General features: G+C 37.6%; 1 protein-coding gene across 3 annotated transcripts in view; it reads left to right on the forward strand.

Moving 5' to 3' along the window:
- LOC106880488 (uncharacterized) overlaps positions 1-21,857 on the forward strand; it is a 55,853-nt gene extending 33,996 nt beyond the window's left edge. For 2 of the 3 annotated variants that reach the window (XM_089361572.1, XM_089361573.1), the window contains 3 exons: positions 6,218-7,072; positions 11,374-11,532; positions 21,485-21,857. In XM_089361572.1, coding sequence (XP_089217698.1) covers positions 11,391-11,532; positions 21,485-21,648 — 306 coding nt within the window. In that variant the 5' untranslated portion in view covers positions 6,218-7,072; positions 11,374-11,390 and the 3' untranslated portion in view covers positions 21,649-21,857. The remainder of the gene's footprint in view (positions 1-6,217; positions 7,073-11,373; positions 11,533-21,484) is intronic. The other variant, XM_089361574.1, reaches the window with a different exon arrangement.
- Positions 21,858-23,006: the final 1,149 nt, after the last annotated feature.

The raw sequence follows: 23,006 nt of genomic DNA on the forward strand, positions 1-23,006 counted from the left end.
TATTTTTAAATGAAATTTTCTACAATTACGCTGCCGATGATGTAGATTTCGATTATATCGGAATTCATTAAGAAATTGTTTTTCGAGGGCGTGGAGAGAAAATTCACACGAATTGGCTTTATTTCCTCATAACTTTCTAAAAAAGAGGCATTTTTAAATGAAAATTTCTACAAATACATTTCAGAGTGTGTAAATTGCGACTATTTTGAAATATAATATGAAAATAAAAATTGGTGGGCTAACACGCATACATATTAATACACATCACATTTTTTTTCGAAAACTTTTTTCGCAAAAAGGTTTTCGAAAAAAAAATGTGATGTATGTTAGTAAGTATGTGTACTATCCATACCACAACATCACCACATATTCACGCAACCACACATTCACTCGATCAGACTACCACTTCTCCATCTTAAAACCACTATAACAAAACAATAATCACATTAGCATCATATAAGTATACTCTTTAGCTACCCTCCTCTCGACTTGTTGCAGTACACCACACTAAACAAAATAAACTCAAACGATGAAATCTCTTAAGACTTGCTTGCAATAAACTTCCGGTAATGGTAACACCAGAAATCTACAAACCATTGCAGTGCGAGTTTTTCATATGACATGGAATATTTAAACTTAAATAGCAAGTACAATTTAGAGAAACCTGTAAACATTTTTTTCTGGTTGTAAGCGAAGAGGAATTTTTAATTTAATCTGAAATTAATAAGTCAGTAATGAGACTTGGTTGCATCAACACACATAACCCCCAAAAGACTTTAAACAAGATCAGTTGCTTGATGACTTCGGGTCACATGCAGCCTGAGTCAGACCGGGATTTCTGCGACGTGAGACCCGTTCTCTCCGTCCATGACCACGACCACGTCTTAATTAATCGATACAAATTGAGCAGAGTGATCTGGTGTTGGAGGTACAGAAGATCTACTTGGACGCAAATGTTAATAAGGTAATCCTGGTCATGAATAGCAGAGATAATGGTGCATTTAGAGTAGCAGTGAGTTATGAGCGGTATGGGGACAGGAGCAGCCAGACTAGAGAGGACGCTAAGACGGTCCTAGTAACTGAGAGCTGGACGCGCCGACCCATGTGTGCATCCCTGGCGCGCAAAAGTCTACATCAATCCAGTTAAGCGAGAATAGACCGTGCGATTGCTAACAACTAATGATGAAAGTATTTGAAGAGAGCTTTTAGAGCAGAATCAGTAAAATTGCGCAGAGATAATGTTAGAGAATATTAAATTATAATTGAGCTAATCACTCGAATGAAAGACACCGCAACCGACGTGCTTGCGACAAAATCACACTTTACCATATAGTCGACGCAAAATGTGAGGTTTGTTACACGAAGAAGTGAAAGTCTTTTGATAGAACGGGTCTCGGGAAAAGCTATTAAGGGCTGATGAGATACGATTGATAATGAGTGTAGCCATATGTGCAAGGGCTAAATCATATTCTTTCGTGACAACTTACACCTCTGTTAGCCCTGTCCGAGCAAACCTATGATCAAAAACGATCTAACCACGATCAGTTCCATCTATTTGTATATCTTCGACTTCATTGTTTAATATGCCCTTCAATTCTGAAGTTGCTTGATCAACCGAATCGTGTATTCTTTGAATTAATGTATGAAATAGCTGGGTATTTTACAGAAACATCTACCCTTAAAATTCTTTGAGAGACTCAATGTGACGCTGCATATGACAAGACTAAAACCTTCCAATTACAGGTCTATATATATATATATATATATATATATATATATATATATATCTCAGAGGGTCTTCTAAACACTATCTGCCCAATTTCACATGGAAAATTTGGGTTGACTTGAAACTAATCTAAAAGACACCTGCCCAAAATGCCAAGTAGTGAAATTGAAGCAGCGATTTTGTGATTCTGAGGTAAATGTCTTAAACATTTAGCCGGTCTAGTGTGCAGAATTGGCTGGAAAGTTTGTCATTTTCTTGTTAAAGAAGACAAGATTCTGATCCCATTCCCATGTTTATACATAAGCTAATTTCAATTTTATTAGTCGTCAATTGCGTATTGTCTATACCCAATTTTATATTTCGTTAACTTCATTAACAATTTTAGTAGCTTTTTCAACTATGTATGGCACTTGATCCTCATTTTTATATCTCGGCTGGACTCATTCAATTTTTAATAGTCTTTCCCACGCTGTTTCTAATAAATTTAAGTAGGTCTCTTGGCGGGTTTTATGTAAAAGTTTTAGTATATTCACCAGTCGGGTATTGCTTGTAATTAATGCCATTACGTTTCATGTAAATTCAGTATAATTTTCAACTTGACAATATAACTGAGTGTGGTTTTTGTGTGCTGTGGGTAAATATAAAGTTTAGTTGTGGTTTGTGTTTCTGTTGTATTATAACTGCATATTGCGTGTGCAATGCCTATCATTGCTATTCACTGCATATTATTGTATATATGCGAGTCCTGAGATCTGTGTTATCTATATATCTGCATCGTTTTTAACCATTCCCAATTCAACCACCAATGTGGGTATTGTTTCTATACTCAAATATTCATGAAAAAATAGATTACGACAGGCACACACACACACAAAAGAAAAATTAGGAAAGAATATTATAAATGCATTAGATGATTAATACTTAAAACAGAGCTACAGGTAAACAAAAAAGAGCTTAAAAGGTATTATTATTTTAGCGATTCCACAAATAAGTTATAAAATTCACTGGAAGTTCCCCACGAATGGATCAATCACTAGATTTAAAATGTAGTACCAAAAGTTCGACGTATGAATATCATATTTTCCACAAAAACAGCGTTTAAGCCTCTAGAAAACTATATCATAAAATATTCAGTTCAACTGTAAGGATATTTATTGTTGATGACGGATCCTTCAACGGTTTAGACGAGGAACATTCAATTATCCGTTCAACCAAATCTACTTTTATCTTTTATCTTTTATTTGTTTCAGTCACTAGACTGCGACCACGTTAGGGCACCATCCTGACCAATTTTCAGTTGAATGAATCGACCCCAGTACTTAATTATTTTTAAAGTCTAGTACTTATTGTGTCAGTTCTCTTGCCGAACCGCTAGCTTACGGGAACGTAAACACTCTAGAAGCGGTTGTCAAGCAGTGGTGAGAGACACACACGCACGCACATACATACACACACAAACGCGCACACATACACACACACACACACACACACATACACACACACACACACACACACACACACACACACACACACACACACACACACACACACACACACACACACACACACACACACACACAGAGCCACTTATATGTACGACAAGCTTCTTTCCGTTTCTGTCTACCAAATCCATTCGCAACGTTTTAGTCGGCCCGAAGCTATAGTAGAAGACACTTGCCCAAGTGGGACAGAATCATGTGGTTGAGAAAAAAACTTCTTACCACACAGCCACACCTGCGACTATGTTAAACCAACGTATAAGTGGCTGAGTATTCCACTGAGACACATGTACTTTTAAAGTAATTTTCATCTTTGCCTGTAATTGTCATCCTTGCCTGTAATTTTTATCCCGTTTTTTTTGCCTTCGAGATAGCCAGAACAGAAATTGTGAAAAGATCAAAATTTAAACAAAAATGGGTTTTCACATTGACCAGTATAAGAAAAAATACATGCACATAAATTTTTCAGTCTTGTGCGCGACTCTGCATTTAAAACATGCAATAAAAATCGAAATTACTAACAATTATTATTGTAAATTTTATGTATTAACAATTATTATTGTAAATTTTGGTACATGACCAGTAATTTAAGGGTAGTGGGTAAGATGATTACATCAACACTAGTGCTTAACTAGCACTTACCTTTCTTCTGTTTGATCAAATACCACTATCAGGGATCTTTCAGTTTTAGCTTTGAGTCCAGCTGAGAGATCTTTAAAAGTCATTTTGACATTATTCAGTTTCTATATATTAGCCAATCTGAAGCCCCATTTTTTAGTTTAGATTCTAATCTTTTCACAATTTCTGGTATTGTGTCTCTATTTTTTTCACCTTACGTTACTTTTACCATTGTTTCGTACTTGTTGGCTACCTCGAAGACAGAAAACAGTTTATATTTTGTTCGCATTTTGCAGTTATCTTATATATTAAAAGGCAAGTTGTGTGTATGTGTGCGTGTGTGTGTGTTGTGTGAACCACTTCTAATCTTACAATTTTCAATCGAATTTCACCAAATTTGATATGTGTACTCTCTTTGACTTAGGACACTTTTTCTCATGATTTTTTTTCCTCGAAATTCTGCTCCTCCAACATAAATAAATTACTCTCAATTCGCCTAGGATTTGGCTTGAGCCTGCGAAAAACATGACACACACCCAACTGGAAAAAATCAATACTTTACTTTGTCAGCTGTGGCGAGCTCTTACCGACTGCTTGCACAGTACTGCCAGCAGTATTCATTTGCGAGTTACAATTTGCCTCTATTTTCACGTGAGCGTTCTTTTTCATACAATTATTCCAACTTAAATTAGCCATTTCAAAACACTTACCCAAAATTAAAAGAACTTAATTCGGTTTGTTTGATTAACATTTTTGCCAACTACATTTTACTATTTTTTGGGTGCTACGCATTCATCGCATTTTCCTTAGGACTTTTTCTATTGCGTAAACTGATAATTTTCCACTATGCCTCGACGCAAATATAGGTCGGCAAAGAAAAGTAAATGCATGCGTGCAAATGAATCTGCCGAGGACGCCGCCAGGAGGAACTCTCTCAATGCACTTACGATGGCTTCAGCGCGAAGAAGGGAAAGTGAAGAGCAGCGTTGTGATTGGTTAGCACGTATTGCTACGCAACGAGCCGCCCATAGCAACGAGCAACGTTTAGCTCGCCGAACAAGAAATGCTTCCTCTACTGCTGCTGCACGAGCTTCAGAGACTGCAACACAACGTGCAGATCGACTTACAAGAGATGCTGCAGGGGATAAGTCGATTAACATCGACCCCAGTGTTTCACTGGTACTTAATTTATTGACCTCGAAAGGATAAAAAACAAAGTCAGCCTCGGCGGAATTTGAACTCAGAATGTAACGACGGGCGAAATACCGCTTGGCAATTCGCCCGGCGTACTAACGATTCTGTCTCTCGCTGCCTTAATAATAATAATAATAATAATAATAATAATAATAATAATAATAATAATAATAATAATAATGATGATGATGATGATGATGATGATGATGATGATGATGATGATTTCTTTATTAACCACAAGGGTCTACATGAAAAAAAAGCATTATGGACAGCACAGGACAAAACAAAAATAATGTGTGTGTATGTGTGTGAGTGTGTGTAGCCGTGAGGGTTTTGCGTATAAACAAGACTAATATAATTTTTTTAAAAAGAGAGATCAACAATATGTAATCCTCAATAGGGAGGAGACGTTCGAGGGCTGCTCATGGAAGAACCCCATAAAAACCATGGGTACCCTGAATTTTGGGGCAGGTGCCTTTTCTTTTTTTTTTTTTCGTTTCCTTTCCTCCTTACAACTACAGGCGTAAGATATCAGGGCATGCCCGTTCACTTATACCATTCTCGCCACTTTCATCCACCTTTCGGAAAACTGACTAGAAGACAGTACTTCTCTCCCTACTCTTACTTCCCTTTTCAAATGAAACTTAAAGAAGTTCATCAAGGAGAAAGGTGTTTGTTATCAGTCCCTTTCCCTGAGGTCGTTGAGCAGGTGACCCCGTTTCCAAGGCAACCCCAGGCCACGTACATTCACGCTGTCAATTTTGTACACGACCACGTTGTCGGAAAAAGAGAAGAAAAGAAAGGGAAAAACTTACTTGGTTATGTTTGGAGGGGCGGATTGACCGTCCCACCTGTTGGCTTGGGGTATTTCCAACAGCAAATCACCAAGAATTCTCTTGGTGATATTCTGGCGGAAATCTCTGATTTCCCGTGGGAAATGGGTTTTTAAGTGTGTGCATACGTTTTGTGAAAATTGTTAGAGAATGATCCCCTTTTGCAGGAAGTGCAAAAGATTGTTTTAACTGGTGGGTCACAGCTATTGAGAATATCGTCGCTCTGAGGACGACTGTTTTTTAGGTAAATACATTTTTTCTACATAACTTCATTTGACTTTTGTAAATGAATAGTCTAGTTGTTTTTTTTTAATGCTCTATGTAATCCGTGAGTTTCTTTGCCTTAGATGTCTGGGAGATACGTGGCAAGATATGAAAATGAAACTGAAAGAAGAAAAAACCATAATAATTATGATAATAAAAACACCCAGCTACGTAACCGACTGAAAATTGTACATACGACCAATCTAGAAAACCTATTGAAAATTGTTCAAAATACTTGTGATAAGAAACTACTTTGATATTTTATGGATCCAGCCAAGTTCTAAAAATAAAGGCAAGAGAAGATTAGAAGCACAAAGCGAAACAAAACATTGTATTTAACAAAGACACACAAAGCTACACTCAGTTGTGCAATTAAATATACAATTAAATTGAAACTACTTAAAACATAATTCGCGATTATATTATTATTTGTAAATATCCAACTGGTGTATACACCTAAAATTATGCATAAAGCCCGCCTAGGAACATACTAAAGTTATTAGAAACACTGCGGACAGAAACTATTTAAATATTTTATGAATTCAGCCAAATGAGAACAGCAGGGAATATCGAAAAAGCTACTAAATTGTTGATGAATTTAACGAAATATGAAATTGGTTATAGACAATACACAGTTTGAGCGTGTAGATCATACATATGTGTGTGTGTGTGTTAGTATGTATTTATGTATGCATGTAAATGAACAGACGCGTACACATACATGTTGGTCATTCTGCATAATTATGCTACTTTAAGAATGTTTACCTGTGTGACAAAACGAGGAAAAGGGGAAGGGTAACATTCTGATCACATGAGCCATTTGTTTTATAAAGCTGAGAGTTTTAGCCTAGAAAATAATCTTCGCATAACTTTTGGAAGACACCAACTTCGGCCGTTGTCACCAGGTTCACTTTTTCCATTTCACCAGCTATCGACAGGTAAATGAGATCAGTTTCATTATTTTTCTAAATCTACTTTTGTCACTATTACATTTGCTTCACGTGAGTTGCTATCTAATTTATTCTTTTCTACTCCAGGCACAAAGCCCGAAATTTTGGGGGAGGGGGGGGGGCAGTCGATTAGATCGACCCCAGTACGTAACTGGTACTTAATTTGCTGACCCCGAAAGGATGAAAGGCAAAGTCGACCTCGGCAGAATTTGAACTCAGAACGCAAAGACAGTCGAAATACCGCTAAGTATTTCGTCCGGCGTGCTAACGTTTCTTATTTCTTTATTGCCCACAAGGGGCTAAACATAGAGGGGACAAACAAAGACAGACAAAGGGATTAAGTCGATTACATAGACCCAGTGCGTAACTGGTACTTAATTTATCGACTCCGAAAAGACGAAAGGCAAAGTCGACCTCGGCGGAATTTGAACTCAGAAAGTAGCGGCAGACGAAATACCGTTAAGCATTTCGCCCGGCGCGCTAATGTTTCTGCCTGCTCACCGCCTTTCTGTCTGATTTATTCGTTACACATACATGTACGTAACCCCGCCACACTCCCATGGTTTTTCTTTCTTTACTATCATACATACATATATACATTCATACATACATAACTATATGCATGAGAATACATACATGAAACAAAACATACAAATCTGCACATGCACTGGCTCCAAATACCGTACAAAACTGAATAATGGTATGCATACATACATACATACATACATACATACATACATACATACATACATACGTACGTACGTACATACATACATACATAAACTGACTCCAAATCTCCACATATACACAAATACATGCAGAAATGCCCTATTGATGTGGAAATTCTAGTGGAGGAGTCTTGGATCTAGGTTAGAAATCGGTTCTTTTTCTATTGCCAAGAAACCTTAATAATGGCATACATACAACATACAGGGTTGCTAGATGAATTCTTTGTTTTTTTCTCCACTTATTTTAATCCCATTGCCAGTTTTCACAGACGAGACAATAATATATTCTCCTTCATTGATCACGATGTCTTACCAACATTCCATTAGCTTGTCAATGCCTTGACGGTAAAAATCACTTGGATTTTACTTGAAAAATGAAGCGACCCACATTTTCAGCTCCACGTTCTTTTTTAACGAAACACCTCACATGCTGTTGGAGATTGCCCGTTAAAAATGGTGATAATCTGATGGCGCCTAGCCAGAAGGTACGGTAGAACTTCGCAACTCTGTTCTTGAGCAGTATTTTTTAATAAAATTAGCAACGTAGGGTGGGCGTTGTCGATTTGGAGGAAGCATACTGTTACACCTGTTGGGTAAATTCAGTTGGATTACCTTACTGGGCGTATAACCCTGCATTGACTTGTAGTTGTTTTCAAGTATTTCGAAGAGGATTATCCCTTCTCAATCTCACCAAGTGCAGATCATTGTCTTGCGTCAATACAGCTCCGGCTTGGATCGAAATGTTGCTCGCTTGTTTTACGATTGCTTTTATTATTATCATCATATATATATATATATATACGACAGGCTTATTTTAGTTTCCGTCAACCAAATCCACTCACAATGCTTTGGTCGGCCCATGGCTATAGTAGAAGATATTTGCCGAAAGTACCACCTGGGGTCGATTTATTCGACTATTAATTCTTCAAGGCAGTGGCCCAGGGTGCCCACAGTCTAATGACTGAAATAAGTAAAATATAATATAGCGGGATGATCCTTCAAAACTTCCATGCTTCCTGAAATCCGCCAACAGTACACCAGATGGCTTCTTTTTTCTTAGTTGTAGTTGTAGCACTGTATGCTACAATTTCTTATACACACACACACGCACGCACGCACACACACACACACACACACACACACACACATGTACGTCCACCCTCTATTTAGAAATCGGAGGTAGGTACCAAAGATGTCTCTTCACAATGTCGTACAAATTCTCGATTGCACCTTATGAGTCTGGAAGATAGCATCCACATCATCAGCAGATGACCAAAATTACCTGCAAAGTACTATAATCTCAAGAGACACAGCATTGTTTCTAAATCAATTCACAATACTATCTGAAGGAAATATTTCCTGGTTTTTTTACAAAATGTACTCCTGTACGAGGATCTATCGATATTTTCAAAAGTGCGGAATAGTTGGGCTAATATACCCAACCGCTCCATTATACTATATCGCTACATTAATTCTCACATACAAATCTTTGGAATTATATAGTCTGTAACTAAGGAACTTGGTTAAGTTGTTGCACAAGAACGCCATTTCGCATATTCGGTCTTTTTTGCTGAATAGCTTCGTTGAGTCGGTGCAGTTGTTGAACATGCAGTATTGAGTGTTTGATTGCACTCTAGCAGTTCGCAATGATTTAAACCTTCCCAGTCCCATCATACACACAACATGGTCTATCGAGGATGAAGGTCTTGTTTTGCTCGCGGTTTCGCTTGTTTGTTGGAACTGAGCTATTCTTTTCGCAACTTCATTTTTCCTCACCAGTGACTATGTGGTAAAGAAAACACTATTTGTGACCATGTGTTGAGCAGTGTCAAACGAGCCAACTGGCGCCGATTGTGGAGCATTGATTTTTGTTGTTTTCGCTCATTGAATGAAGGTGTTTCACCACAGCTTTTTTTTTATCACAGTCTATCTGCTCCGCCAATTCTCTGGTCGTTTGACGTAGATTTTCGTGAAGAAGTTGATTCAATCGCTCTTCATCGAACTCAATTGGTCGATCGGTGTGTGATCCATCCTTGAGGTAAAAAATTCCCATTTTCAACCGCGAAAACGAACGGCGGGCGGTACTTTGAGACATTGCTCCTTCTCCATACACAGCACAAATCTCACGAGCAGCTTTGGCGGCCTTAACACCTCGATTAAATGCAAAAAATAAATGATGTCGAAAATACTCAGTTTTGTCCACTTGAAATTCCATTTTAATGATCTAAAAATACACAAAAATCAATAAAATTAAAAAAAAATCAAAACACACTACAGCAAAAAGTTCTCTTTTAAATAACATAACATTTTGCCTATGAGTTTTATTTCCGCGTGCATTCTTTAATTTGAAAAAAAAACAAAAAAACCGCTAATGAATTATTCCTCAACTCAATGGATAGTTCTCAATTTCTTTATAAGAAATATTGATTTCGAAATTTGGCACAAGGCCAGCGATTGTGAGGTAGGAGATCAGCCGATAATATCGACCTCAGTGATCAACTGGTACTTATTTTATCGACCCCGAAAGGATGAAAGGCAAAGTCGACCCCGCCGGGATTTGAACTCAAATGTAAAGACGGAAGAAATGTTGCTCAGCATTTTGCCCGCTGGGCTAACCTTTATAAGGAATATTACTACGAGAAGGCAGAGTCGTTACCGCGTCGAACAAAATGCTTGGCATTTCTTCTGATTTAACATTTTAAGTTCAAATGCCACCGAGGTCAACTTTGCCATTCATCCTTTCGGGGTCTATAAAATTAAGTACCAGTCGAGACTGGGGTAGATATAATCAATAAGTCATTGCTCCACCCAAATTTCAGTGCTTGTACCTATTGTAGAAAGAATTATAACAACTGCTTGCTTTGGTAAACTGTGCAAATTTACAACCACTACCTGAAGTTAAATTAGCTCTTCTTTATTGTGGAACCGTTTTACATTTTTTGCTGGCACTCCGTCGTTTACGACGTCGAGGGTTCCAGTTGATCCGATCAACGGAACAGCCTGCTCGTGAAATTAACGTTCAAGTAGCTGAGCACTCCACAGAAACGTGTACCGTTAACATAGTTCTCGGGGATATTCAGCGTGACACAGTGTGACAAGGCTGACCCTTTGAATTACAGGCACAACAGAAACAGGAAGTAAGAGTGAGAGAAAGTTGTGGTGGAAGAGTACAGCAGGGTTCACCACCATCTCCTGCCGGAGCCTCGTGGAGCTTTAGGTGTTTTCGCTCAATAAACACCCACAGCGCCCGGTCTGGGAATCAAAACCGTGATCCTATGACTGCGAGTCCGCTGCCCTAACCACTGGGCCATTGCGCCTCCACCGTTTTACATTATACCAGCACATTACACCACCGTTCAGTTTTAAATCTGTACAAATTATAGCATTAAGTTATATGCACCATGGAGACACCGAAATATAAAACTGATATTACATATGCTGTATTCAATGTATAAATGGCACCAACCACACACCTTTTCATATAAATATAAATAATAACTAATTATATTTTTGTACAACATCAACAAATTATTCATTTCTCTTTTAAATCTTCTTTTACAGAGTAACGCGATTCCATAATGAACGCCTTGAACACCTTCAGTTTGGTAACTTTTATATTCATCTACTCTCTTTCGGTGTATATTACTGAAGCTGTACCACTGAATGAAGAACGTATGGAAGCGCCCCGTATGGGCAAGGATACCAAGACTTCCATTTTGAGTGAGTATATATGCATGTATATGAGCATAAATGTATGTACGTATGTATGTATGTATGTATGTATGTATGTATGTATGTATGCATGTACGCATATATGAATGTATGCATCTATGTATTATGTATGCTTTCGTGCATGCATTAATATATATGTATGTATGTATGTATGTGTATGCGTGTGCGTGCGTGAGTGCAAAATTTCGCACAGGCATTGCTGCTTAATTTTTAACTTTGCTTTTTATTTTCTCGCTACTAGTGTCACAAGTTCACGACTGGACGGCCACCACACACACACACACACGCACACACACACACACACACACACACACACACACACACACACACACACACACACACACACACACACACACACACGCATAGAGAGAGAATGAATTAGAAGCTCAATGTACGTGTTTTACTTGTTCGACGGTATGCTGCAGAGTCCGTATGCGAGTTTATCCTGTCCCAGTAGTTTTCTCCTTAAACAGCTAATTAAGAAAGCTGCTAGTTGAACTCCTGAATGAGGTTTCTGCAGTGGTTTTTGTGTTTGGTGTAACAGAGGCCATCTATGCAGGTATAGTAAAGGCATATATCTCTAGGAAATCGACTAGAGCTCTCCAGTTCAGTGTGTGGGTTTGTATTCAAGCTGCCTTGTACCACTCGAGTCTATTAAAGAGTTTTTGCTCATCTGGATTTCAGAGCTCGTGATCAAGCTCGAATAACGTATACTTTGTGTATTGCGTTTAATAAACTGCCAAACTGCGTTTTCTCTGCTAGTCTATCGTATGCGATTATTTTTCTATTTGCCTCTTCAAATCGGCTGCTCATTCTCTAGTTTGTTATCTATTGCTATAGTTTTCAATCTGACGAATTATCCCCTAATATTCCTCTAGAATTATATCCACCAATCATTTGTCATAACCTGGATCAGTCATTTTCGGTTTATTGTTTTACTAACCAAGTCCTTGAAAACTCTCTGTACCGAGAAAAAATTTAGCTTCTTTAGTATCGAGAAAGAATTTAGATCCGAGAGAGAGTAAAAGTTTTCAAAAAATTTTGTGAAATATTAAAATCCAAAGCAGAAACACGATGAAGTCGTACTAAGTCAATGTCTTACTCTGTAAAGCAAAGAAGAATGGTAGAGAAAGGAGAGAAGAATATATTAGAAAAAAATTGTGGATATATTTTTGAAGAGAATAGCATGGTGAACAATGGCAACCGTTCCTACAACTAAATTCTTCACATGGGATGCCATGGAGGAATTAGAGGTAGAAACGGTTGTGTGTGTTTGTGTATGTATGAGTTTTATGGACCTATGTATGCCTGTGTATGAGTGTGTAAGTAATAAGAGGTGTAAGACTTTGTGTGCTAATGTGTGTGAATGTAGTGAATGTGTGTGTGTGTGTGTGTGTGTGTGTGTGTGTGTTAAGTAGTGGATAGTGAATGAGGGACAATGAGAGACATTTTGGATATATTCACGATTCGGTAATCTTCCATCTCGCATTATCAAGCTTTACGTCTTTTTCTATCCGACTCTACGACCTCTCGTAACGTTCCTGGACACCCTCACTATTTCTTCAGACGCAACTGCACCTCTATGACATTCTAATTCACTGTTCTTCAATACTTTGTCACATCCACCTTGGAATATATTTAACATCTGTCCATTTGTTAAGGTTATCGCTTTCCGATACGGTCTCAGGTAGTTTTCAATGTCATTTACCTGCATCCCCGAAAGCGTATATTTTATCAAGGTTCGTCTTCGTCTCTGTGGGTCATTATGAATAGGATAAGCCGATCGGACGTTAGTCGATTGTGTTAAGGATCATTTGTTGGGTGTTTAACGAAATGGCAATGGGTCACTAAAAACTATGCCCAGACATTTCATTTCTTTAGGTCACTACATCATTTTACTTGTGGTTTCTAACAGCACTTCAATCTAGTGCTTCCCAACTCCTTCGTGAACAACAGCTAAATTTTCACCTAGGACAAGCCTCGCAACAAGGTATCATTAGTTTTCATCTAATTCCAAGCACAAAGAAATGTCTTCTGATGCACTACTCACCGGTTCATTTCCAATTATCCACTCCAGGTACACGCATCTTGTTTTTATATATAAATGATTTTGCCTTCCATCTGTTAGGGTTACAATTTACTGTGTCAAGATCACATACAACACACAATTACGCTGTATCATGGCTATAAGGCACTTATACACCATTAGGCTATTATGCCAGTGACGCTCACTCGCGAACAGTATCTCCACTTCCTCTTTTCTTCTCCATGAATAATATCTACTCTTTTATATTCACTCACACATACTCACACGTGTGGATACACAAACATTTACGCATATATTTACATACATCTCACACGCATACGCACACATAACCTCTCATGTATTTAATTACTCATTTTTACAGAGACATACACATGCACCCATACTCACACATATTCATACACTACTTAAAATCGAAAAATGCGCCAGGCTGACCAACAGCCTGAGGAAAGCAAACAACTGGGTCAAGGCTCTCGCCAGAGGTTTTGTGGGCGAATGATCTAACGGAACAACTCTCAGTCTCTGAGGAGAATAGGACCAAAACCCTAAAGACAATTACAGAGATAGTGGAGAGACGCAAAAACGCAATTACTTATGGATTAACTTGTATGAACCAAGCACCTGTTTTTCTCTGGCTAGGCAAAGGAAGCTTGGCAAAGGAAGGTCACCGGGAAGATCATGATGATCATGTCTTTCGACAGCAAGGATATCGTCCACATCCACTGAGTATCTTCTGGCCAGACGGTCAACAAAGAGTACTTTGTGGAGATTTCGGGTGAGTTCAAAAAGAGATTTCATCGTAAAAAGCCAGAGCATCTGCACTTGGACAATGCGCCAGTCCACAGTTACATCCTGATAAACAACAACTTGACAGAAATTGGCTTCAAAACAGTCCCCCCACCCTCCTTACAGTTCAAACTTTGATCCTTGTGACTTTTGGTTGTTTCCCAAAGTGAAGGAAAACTTCAGACTTCAGGGGCATCCGTTTTCAAGATGAAGGAGGCTGTAACAAGTGTCCTGGACACCTTCACTTTGGATGACTTCCATGGGGCCTTATGCAGTGGCTGGAGCGCTACAAATAATTCATTGAAATCAGAAGGCCCTACTTTGAAGGAAATTTGAATCTTCTACTTATTTGAAATTAATAAAGATCGCCCCTGAAAAAGTATCAAAACTTCTGGAATACACATTGTATGTCTATATTTTACATTTCTTTAGTGACAGAGGCTGTATTAATACCGTGAGATAATATTTATCTCCACTTAAATGTGGTTGTTCTGTTAGAAAAATAAATCTATACTGCGATAGTTACCACGAGAGAAACTCACATATTGGTTTTTGGTTCAAAATGCACTCTTGTTTATATCGCTAGCAGGTAGATGATTCCCCGTTACCCTCAGCGCTGAGACCAATCAGATCACGGGATTTCGAACTTCCTTGGTCTTGTCAATGATGGACGTTCGACCACTAGAGATAGCAGCGATTCATCTTCGCCAGCGATATATAGATTTACAGTGCCAGAAAAGGCGATGGAATGACGATGGCCCATATGAGTTTGTTCTACCAAAACAACCACGTTTAAGTGGGGATAAATATCACCTCCCGGTATTAATATCACCTCTGTCACAAATAATTGTTTTTGATAAGCTCGCGGGCTAATTGCGACACCAGTGCCTGTCCTGGCGCTGTTTTTCTATATATCGCTGGCGGGAAGATGAGTCGCTGCAATCTCTAGCAGTCGAACGTCCAACATTGATATGACCGGGAAAGGTCGAAATCACGTGATCTAGTAGTCTCGGCGCTGGGGATAGTAGTGATAGAAGCAAGAGTGCATTTGCACCAAAAGGCAGTAAGTGAGTTTCACTTGTGGCAACTACAGCAGTATAGTTTGGTCTAACAGAACAACTATCTTTAAGTGGGGATAAATATTGCCTCCAAGCAGGAGAAGAAACACACCATTGTCATATGTAGAAAATCAGAACATAAGCAGTCTGTAATACATATATACCTACATACATACATGCATATACACGCGTATGTATGTATGTATGTATGTATGTATGTATGTATGTATGTATGTATGTATGTATGCATGTATGTATGTATGTATGTATTATGTATGTGTGTGTGTGTGTGTGTGTATGTATGTATGTATGTATGTATGTATGTATGTATTAACTTTCAAAGCCAAATAACTTTGATCTGCCAAACTAAACAAAATACCACCAGACACGGTATTAAAAGCTATTATGCAGAACATAAACGACGTTCAAAAAGTAAGCAGAACCGAAAAAACGAAGAAAGTGCCATCATGGGTTTTGAAGACAGTGGAAAAGATAACTAATTTACGGAAGACCATCAGCCATGTGATGATGCTTATTGCGTACAAACAAACAAATTACTATACGTCTCACCAGCAAAAGTGAAGGAGTTAGAAGTGATGTTTGGGGACAATAAAAAGAGGACTCTCACTTGCAAACCCTCAAGCAGGAGCTTAAAAGCTGTCAGTGAGAAACTCTGACATCAGAAGAGAATAACGGAGAGAAAAACAATAAACAAAATATTCAACCGGATCCAGGTAACAATGTACAGAGACACGAGAGAAGACGCATTGAATATCATAGAAGTTCTTTCACGAGAAGACATAGACTCCTTTTGGAGGGAAATTTGGAACGAAGAGATGGAGTTTAACCAAGATGTTCTGTGGATGCAAGAAATTCGAAGAAGTTATTGTCTCTACATTACACCAAAGACATACAACATTGATGGTGATACCCCAATGAACGTAATCCAGAAACTTCAGTATGGAAAAGCACCTGGAAGAGACTTGATTGTTGGATATAGTTACACAAGAAGCTAACCTTCTACCGACCATATCTTATTAACCTGTACCAGCAAGCTCTCAATGGGAATAGCTGCATACCAGAATGGGTAACTCTGGCAGAGACAAAACTGATCCTCAAATGCAGAACTACCCACATGGCGAAAAACTACCAGCCAATTGCATGTCAGAACTTAATGTATAAAATATATACAGCACGTTTAAATCTCTTCCTTCAAAACCATTGTGAAAGTGATAACACCATCACTGCAGAAGAAGCTTCTGGGCAGAAGGGAGTCTGGGGATATGCCGAGCAATTGTTAAGAAACAAAACTGTAACGTCAGAGGTGCGGGAACATAGAAGGAATTTGGTCTCAATATAGCTGGACTACAAGAAAGCCTTTGAATCTGCCCCCACTCATGGATGCAAGAAGCCCTTCGACTTGCTAAAGTTCCAGTGAGTATAGTCAAAGCCTGACTTCATCGTGGGCCACCATCTTGACATTAAACACAAATAGTGATTGTATTGTCACTGATAGAATACAATATCGCAGGGGCATATTCCAAGGAGACAGCCTCTCTGTGATGTTTATATTTTCTGTAAACCCCTTGCTATTCATGTTAAGAAAGTCTGAAGGATATCTCACTGGTTAACAAGGAAGTAGAAATACCAAAATTACACACTGTTTCTTTATGGATGACTTAAAACTATATGCCAAGAACATGCATGAAATGGAAAAGAATCTTGACCTCGTTACAACATTCTCAAAGGATATAAGGTTGGAGTTTGGTCAAGATAAATGTTGCTATATGGTTGTGAAAAGGGAAAACTGTAAATCAGACTAGCAACATCTCCGTCAATGACTTAACTTTTTCCCCTACATCTGATGAGGAATGCTACAGGTATCTTGGGGTGAATGAAAGCATATCTTACAATGGCACCTGTAACAAAATACGTGTCACTAAAGAATATTACGTCCCAATAAAGAAGACTTGGACCTCAGAACTCTATGAATTCAATAAAACAGTGGTCCACAATATGTTTGCAGTGCCAGTACTTATACCAGCATTTGGACTGTTTGATTTGGCGCCTGATGAGATCCGAGCCATTGATGTGAAAACCCGGAAGATACTAACTAGCACATATAATTTCCACATCACAAGTGATGTAGACCGCCACTACCTAAAACGAAAACAAAGGGGCAAAGGCTTAACATAGAACGGGACTACCTTTGAATGTCATATCATATCCCTCCGAAAACACCTTTTAACCACCAAGTGATGAAGCGCATCCCTTGTCCAAGATTGCATACATGAGACTGATAACAACATACGAATTGGAAAGCAGCTCCTTGTCTGATAACCTTAAATACATACCCAAAGAAGTCACACGACTCTACCGCAATGTATCATCAGATGAAAGGATAAGCCTATATGAGCAGAAGACTATGCATGGATATGTTAGTAGAAAACTCCGAGATGATAGTAACGTTGATCATCAAAGCAGTCTATCATGGACCAAGAACTGGATCACTGACTCACAATTTGAAGGGTATGCGTTTGAAATCCAGGAACAGGGAATATCAAGCACATACCTGATGCACAAAAGGGACAGAAACGCAGAAAAAGCTGCACATGTGATAACTGACACAGACGTTTTGAAGTTAACACTGAAGGTATCACTCATCATAAGCAGTTGCCCAAAAATATCATCACGGTGTTATCTACCTATGAGACATGATGCTGTAACTAGAACACTGTATAATGAGATCCGTCGGAAGGATAACTCCAAGGCCAAAGAAATAAGAACTCACAGTATTGTAGAAACCGTAGCCACTCTAAGGATTGTCCCAGTGGAAACCTCGATAAAATATAAACATAATCGACTTGGTATAATGATTCGGGATAGAGAAGAGAAACTGTGTTCAGCTTTGGAAATCAGCTGCCCAGTATTTGTTAACATAAAGCTAAAGGTCAGGGAAAAAGAAAATGCCTACGCTGAACTACGGAGAAATCTACAGTTACTCTATCCATATTAAAAGTTCAGGTAACTATTGGGGCACTGAGATATGTAACCCATTGCCTAAGTACCAATCTTGAGAAATTGGGCTTTTCAAAATCAGAAAGAAGAAAGCTGATTCGAAGACTACAGATCCAGGCCAGCACTGGAACTAAAAATCTGTAAAACTTTCCAGACGTTTATCATTTAAGTATATACAAGCATGTCTAGACATGCAACTATATGCATGAGAATACATACACAAAACAAAACATACAAATCTGCACACATCTATCTATCTATCTATCTATCTATCTATCTATCTATCTATCTATCTATCTATCTGTCTATCTATCTATCTATCTATCTATCTATCTATCTATCTATCTATCAGTAAGGTTCAGCTGAATTAGGTACTTACATTGAGGCATTTCGAATGTCCTTTATTTTGAAGTTCATGAATTCATCTGACGAAAACTGTTTCTTTACAATGATCAATGTTACTATCATCTCGGAGCTTTTTACTAACATATCCCTGCATAGTCTTCTCCTCATATAGCTCATCCTTTCATCTGATGTTATCACTTTCTCTCCATATAAATGTAAAGTCATAAATGACAGAGGAATAGTTCATTGAAATTTTGTTCAACAATTAGAAAGTTCAAATATCACGACAAATTGTTTTGTAACTTAAAAACATGTAAATAATTTATATTATATTTAATAATAAGTATATTACTTACATGTCTGCATTAATGCAAAATGCAAAAATTTTTTCAAAATAATGCAGAATTTAAGCTACGTCCTCAGGTAAAAGAAATTTGAATTTAGCAAAGAATTTCTTTCACCCAAGGACGTAGCTTAAATTCGGCATTATTTTGAAAGATTTTTTGCATTTTGCAAAAAATGCAGACATGTAAATAATTTATTTAATGCAGACATGTAAATAATTTATTTATTATTAAATATAAGAATACAAATTATTTACATATTTTTATGTCACGAAAAATTTTGTCGTGATATTAGAATCTTCTTATTGTTAAATAAAATTTCATCAAACCATTTCTCTGTCATTTATGACTTTATACAACTTATCCCTTTATCTTGTGTCGTACTGTATATTCTATATGCTTTGTCGAATGATACATTAAGGAGCTTCCTTTTATGAGAACTACCGGATTACTGGAATCCATATTTCTTTTATCTGTTACTTGTTCCAGTCATTAAACTGCGGTCAAGGAACACTGCATTGAAGAATTTTTAGCCGAATTAACTGATTCCGGGACTTATTTTCTTAGAACCTGGTACTTGTTTTATTAGTTCTTTTGTCAAACCGTTAAGTTACGGGAACATAAACACACCAACACCGGTTGTCAAGTGGTGATGGAAGTGCGTGTGTGTGTGTGTGTGTGTGTGTATACACACACACACACTCACACACACACACTCACACACACACACTCACACACACACACTCACACACACACACTCACACACACACACTCACACACACACACTCACACACACACACACACACACACACACACACACACGCACACACACACACACACACACACACACACACACACATATAACGGGCTTCTTTCAGGTTTCTATCTACGAAATCCACTCACAAGATTTTGGTTGGCTCAAGGCTATAGTGGAAGACATCTGACCAAGCTTCCACGCTATGGGACCGAATCTGGAACCATGTGATTCAGAAGCAAACTTTTTACCACACTGCCACGTCTACGACTATTATATATGTGTGTGTTTATATATATATATATATCAAAAGGATGTGTTATAATACTATTCAACAGCCATACCAACAATCCAATAATACTATTCCACACATGCAAAAACAGCCATACCAACAATCCAACATACTTCCATCATCAGCTTCCCCACGGATAACATTATGGTTTCGACACCTGGGCAGTACTATTCAATCTGGTGATGTCAATAGCACAAAAATAAGTGTTATGTGGGAAAAAACAAACAAAATAAACCAAAACTTTCAAACACATTTACCCTATGTACAACCGTATCGGTAAATATTTTCAACAAGTAAATTACAACCAACTAAATAAGTAAGTAAACTGCGACAAATTTATTAAGTCAAGGGAAAAATTTAGTCGTCTCTAATTGTCACTGTGGGTGCTGAATAACACCTATATTCCAAGAAATAAGAGTTAAAAACCTTTAATGCAGCGTTAAGGCTTTTAACTCTTATTGCAATATAGGTACTATTCAGCACCCTCGGTCCCAATTAGCGATGATTAGATGTTTCCTTTATCGTCTAGCTATTTACATTAATTTTAGTATATACTAGACCAGTTAGGTCACCAATAGTTCAAGCTACCCCAAAAAACAGCGTATCTCGGGAATTCGTGATCTGATTTATGCGAAACTTCTTTTATCTCGTTTGTATTCATATGAGCATCCTATTTATGATGTCTTCTGCTTTTGTTTCGGTAAATATTTCGTGAAGGACACTTTCGTAACTCGGTGTAAAATAATTTTTTCCACAGGTTTTTTCGAGGGAATTCAACGTATCTCACCTCGAAACCCACCGCAAGCCACTTTTTTCCGGAAAAGAAAGGAGTAGAGGAGGTGGGAACCACGGAGTTTCCTGGGAATCTTCCTGGGAAGTTTCCTGGGAATCTTCCAAACTAAAGTCCCCTTATCGAAATTTATGGAATCATCGTTTGCACTTACGAATATTCAAAGTCCCTTCAACATATACTTCTTGCACATTTCTTGCGGTATTTGTTGCACTGTTGCCTTTTTTATGCACATAAAGCATGAAGTGTCTAATGTGCACTTCTGTGACCTCCATTTTCATGAAGGGATATCAAAGCAACAAATTATTATTTGTCTGTCTGTAAGCTAGAATTTATCTAACTGAAGCTTTCCTTGCTCTGTGATATTTATGCACCCGTATAAACATCTTGTTTAAACGTGTTAGAGCATGTTTCAACAAGTACGGTCTTAAAAACGACATTACATGATTTATATATATACATATGTGCCACATTCTAAATGAAGTACAAATATTCTTTTCATTTTATAGGTAGAAAACTAATTCAACGTGCATTGGGTAAGAGAAATGCTGCAAGCGATAATCAGGGACTCCATTTTGTAATTGGTCCAATTAGCCTGTGCGACAAAAAATTGAAAAACTCTGATGTGAAACTTCCAAAATCAGCCCAAAAAACCAATAGTTTCCGTGGTTAATTCTAAACGGCTGTTGGTACGGTTTTCAATAACTGCATTCATTATTGAAGGTAGTTGTTATATATCACAGTATATTGTGCACTTTTTATAAGACAGGAAAGATACATCACTGTCGTAGCCAGAAAGTTACAACGCAAACATTCTTCACCGGTAAAATTTTTCTGCAAGTTCCATCATTGCAACTTATGTATATTCGAATACTTATGTATTGTATATCATCATCCTTTCTGCATATATATATATATATATATATATATATATATATATATATATATATATATATATATATATATATATATATATATATATATATATATATACATATATATATATATATATATATATATATAGAGAGAGAGAGAGGTCTGCATATTCACGTTGGTGATTATGTACAAACCTTTATATGAATGCATATCACAGGCACACGAACATACTCACACAAAGTGACGCAGTCCCAGATAAAGTATGTTTGATGAAATAGTAAAATGGAGGATGAAAAAAGATCATTTGTAGAATTTCAACCTTTACATATGCAAGTAATATATACCTTTCATAAGAAATCCCATTTATTCGATTTAATATACACGATCTAATTAAAGAATATTTTCTGGATGGAGTTTATTGTTTGATCTCAATGTTAATTTACTGCCTTAGCTATTGTTGTATAGTGAAACTGTTTAACCCTCCCGGTAAAAAGTGGCAGGAGTAAGCCATTATAAATACACAAGCAGCCGGTCGTCAAGAGAGGGTCAAGATTCGAAGAGCTGAGCGTCGACAGTTCTAGTCAGTCTCTTGTGGAGCTATCAGCGATAGTAAGCCATGAAGAAGTTAGTGTATTACTATTCCGGTACGAAGAGACACAACGGTATACGATGACTAGTAACTATTGTGGATACTAGCGTAAAACAGCAACTACAGTACAACGGAAGTCACACATTACACCAGCAGGAGGAACCCACTTTAAAACAGCTATATCTTGAAGATTTTTTAAAAAGATAGTTGTCATTGTTCACTGTCAAAGGAACGTATAGCTTACATTATTTTGTTAAGGTTATTTCTACAGATATTCCATAGAAATTATAGCCAGCACTCATTTTGGCTACAACGTTTCGTATCGTGACGTAAGATGTAAACAAACAATAAGATCGAAGACATATTTCGGGGTCTTTTGTCCATTCATCAGCACCCATGTAACCCATTCTCGCTTCCGAACACATTGTTTATACAGCCCCAGCTTAGAACGGTGTTAAGTTATTGAATATACCAATTTACATATTAAACGCATTCCCGTTGTGATTTACCGGTTGCTGCAGATATGTATAAAATTTAGAAGTAAACAAATAAATCCAGAAGACTAC

This window comes from Octopus bimaculoides, chromosome 13 (assembly GCF_046866305.1).
Source record: "Octopus bimaculoides isolate indiv1 chromosome 13, ASM4686630v1, whole genome shotgun sequence".
NCBI classification, from domain to species: Eukaryota; Metazoa; Mollusca; class Cephalopoda; order Octopoda; family Octopodidae; genus Octopus; species Octopus bimaculoides.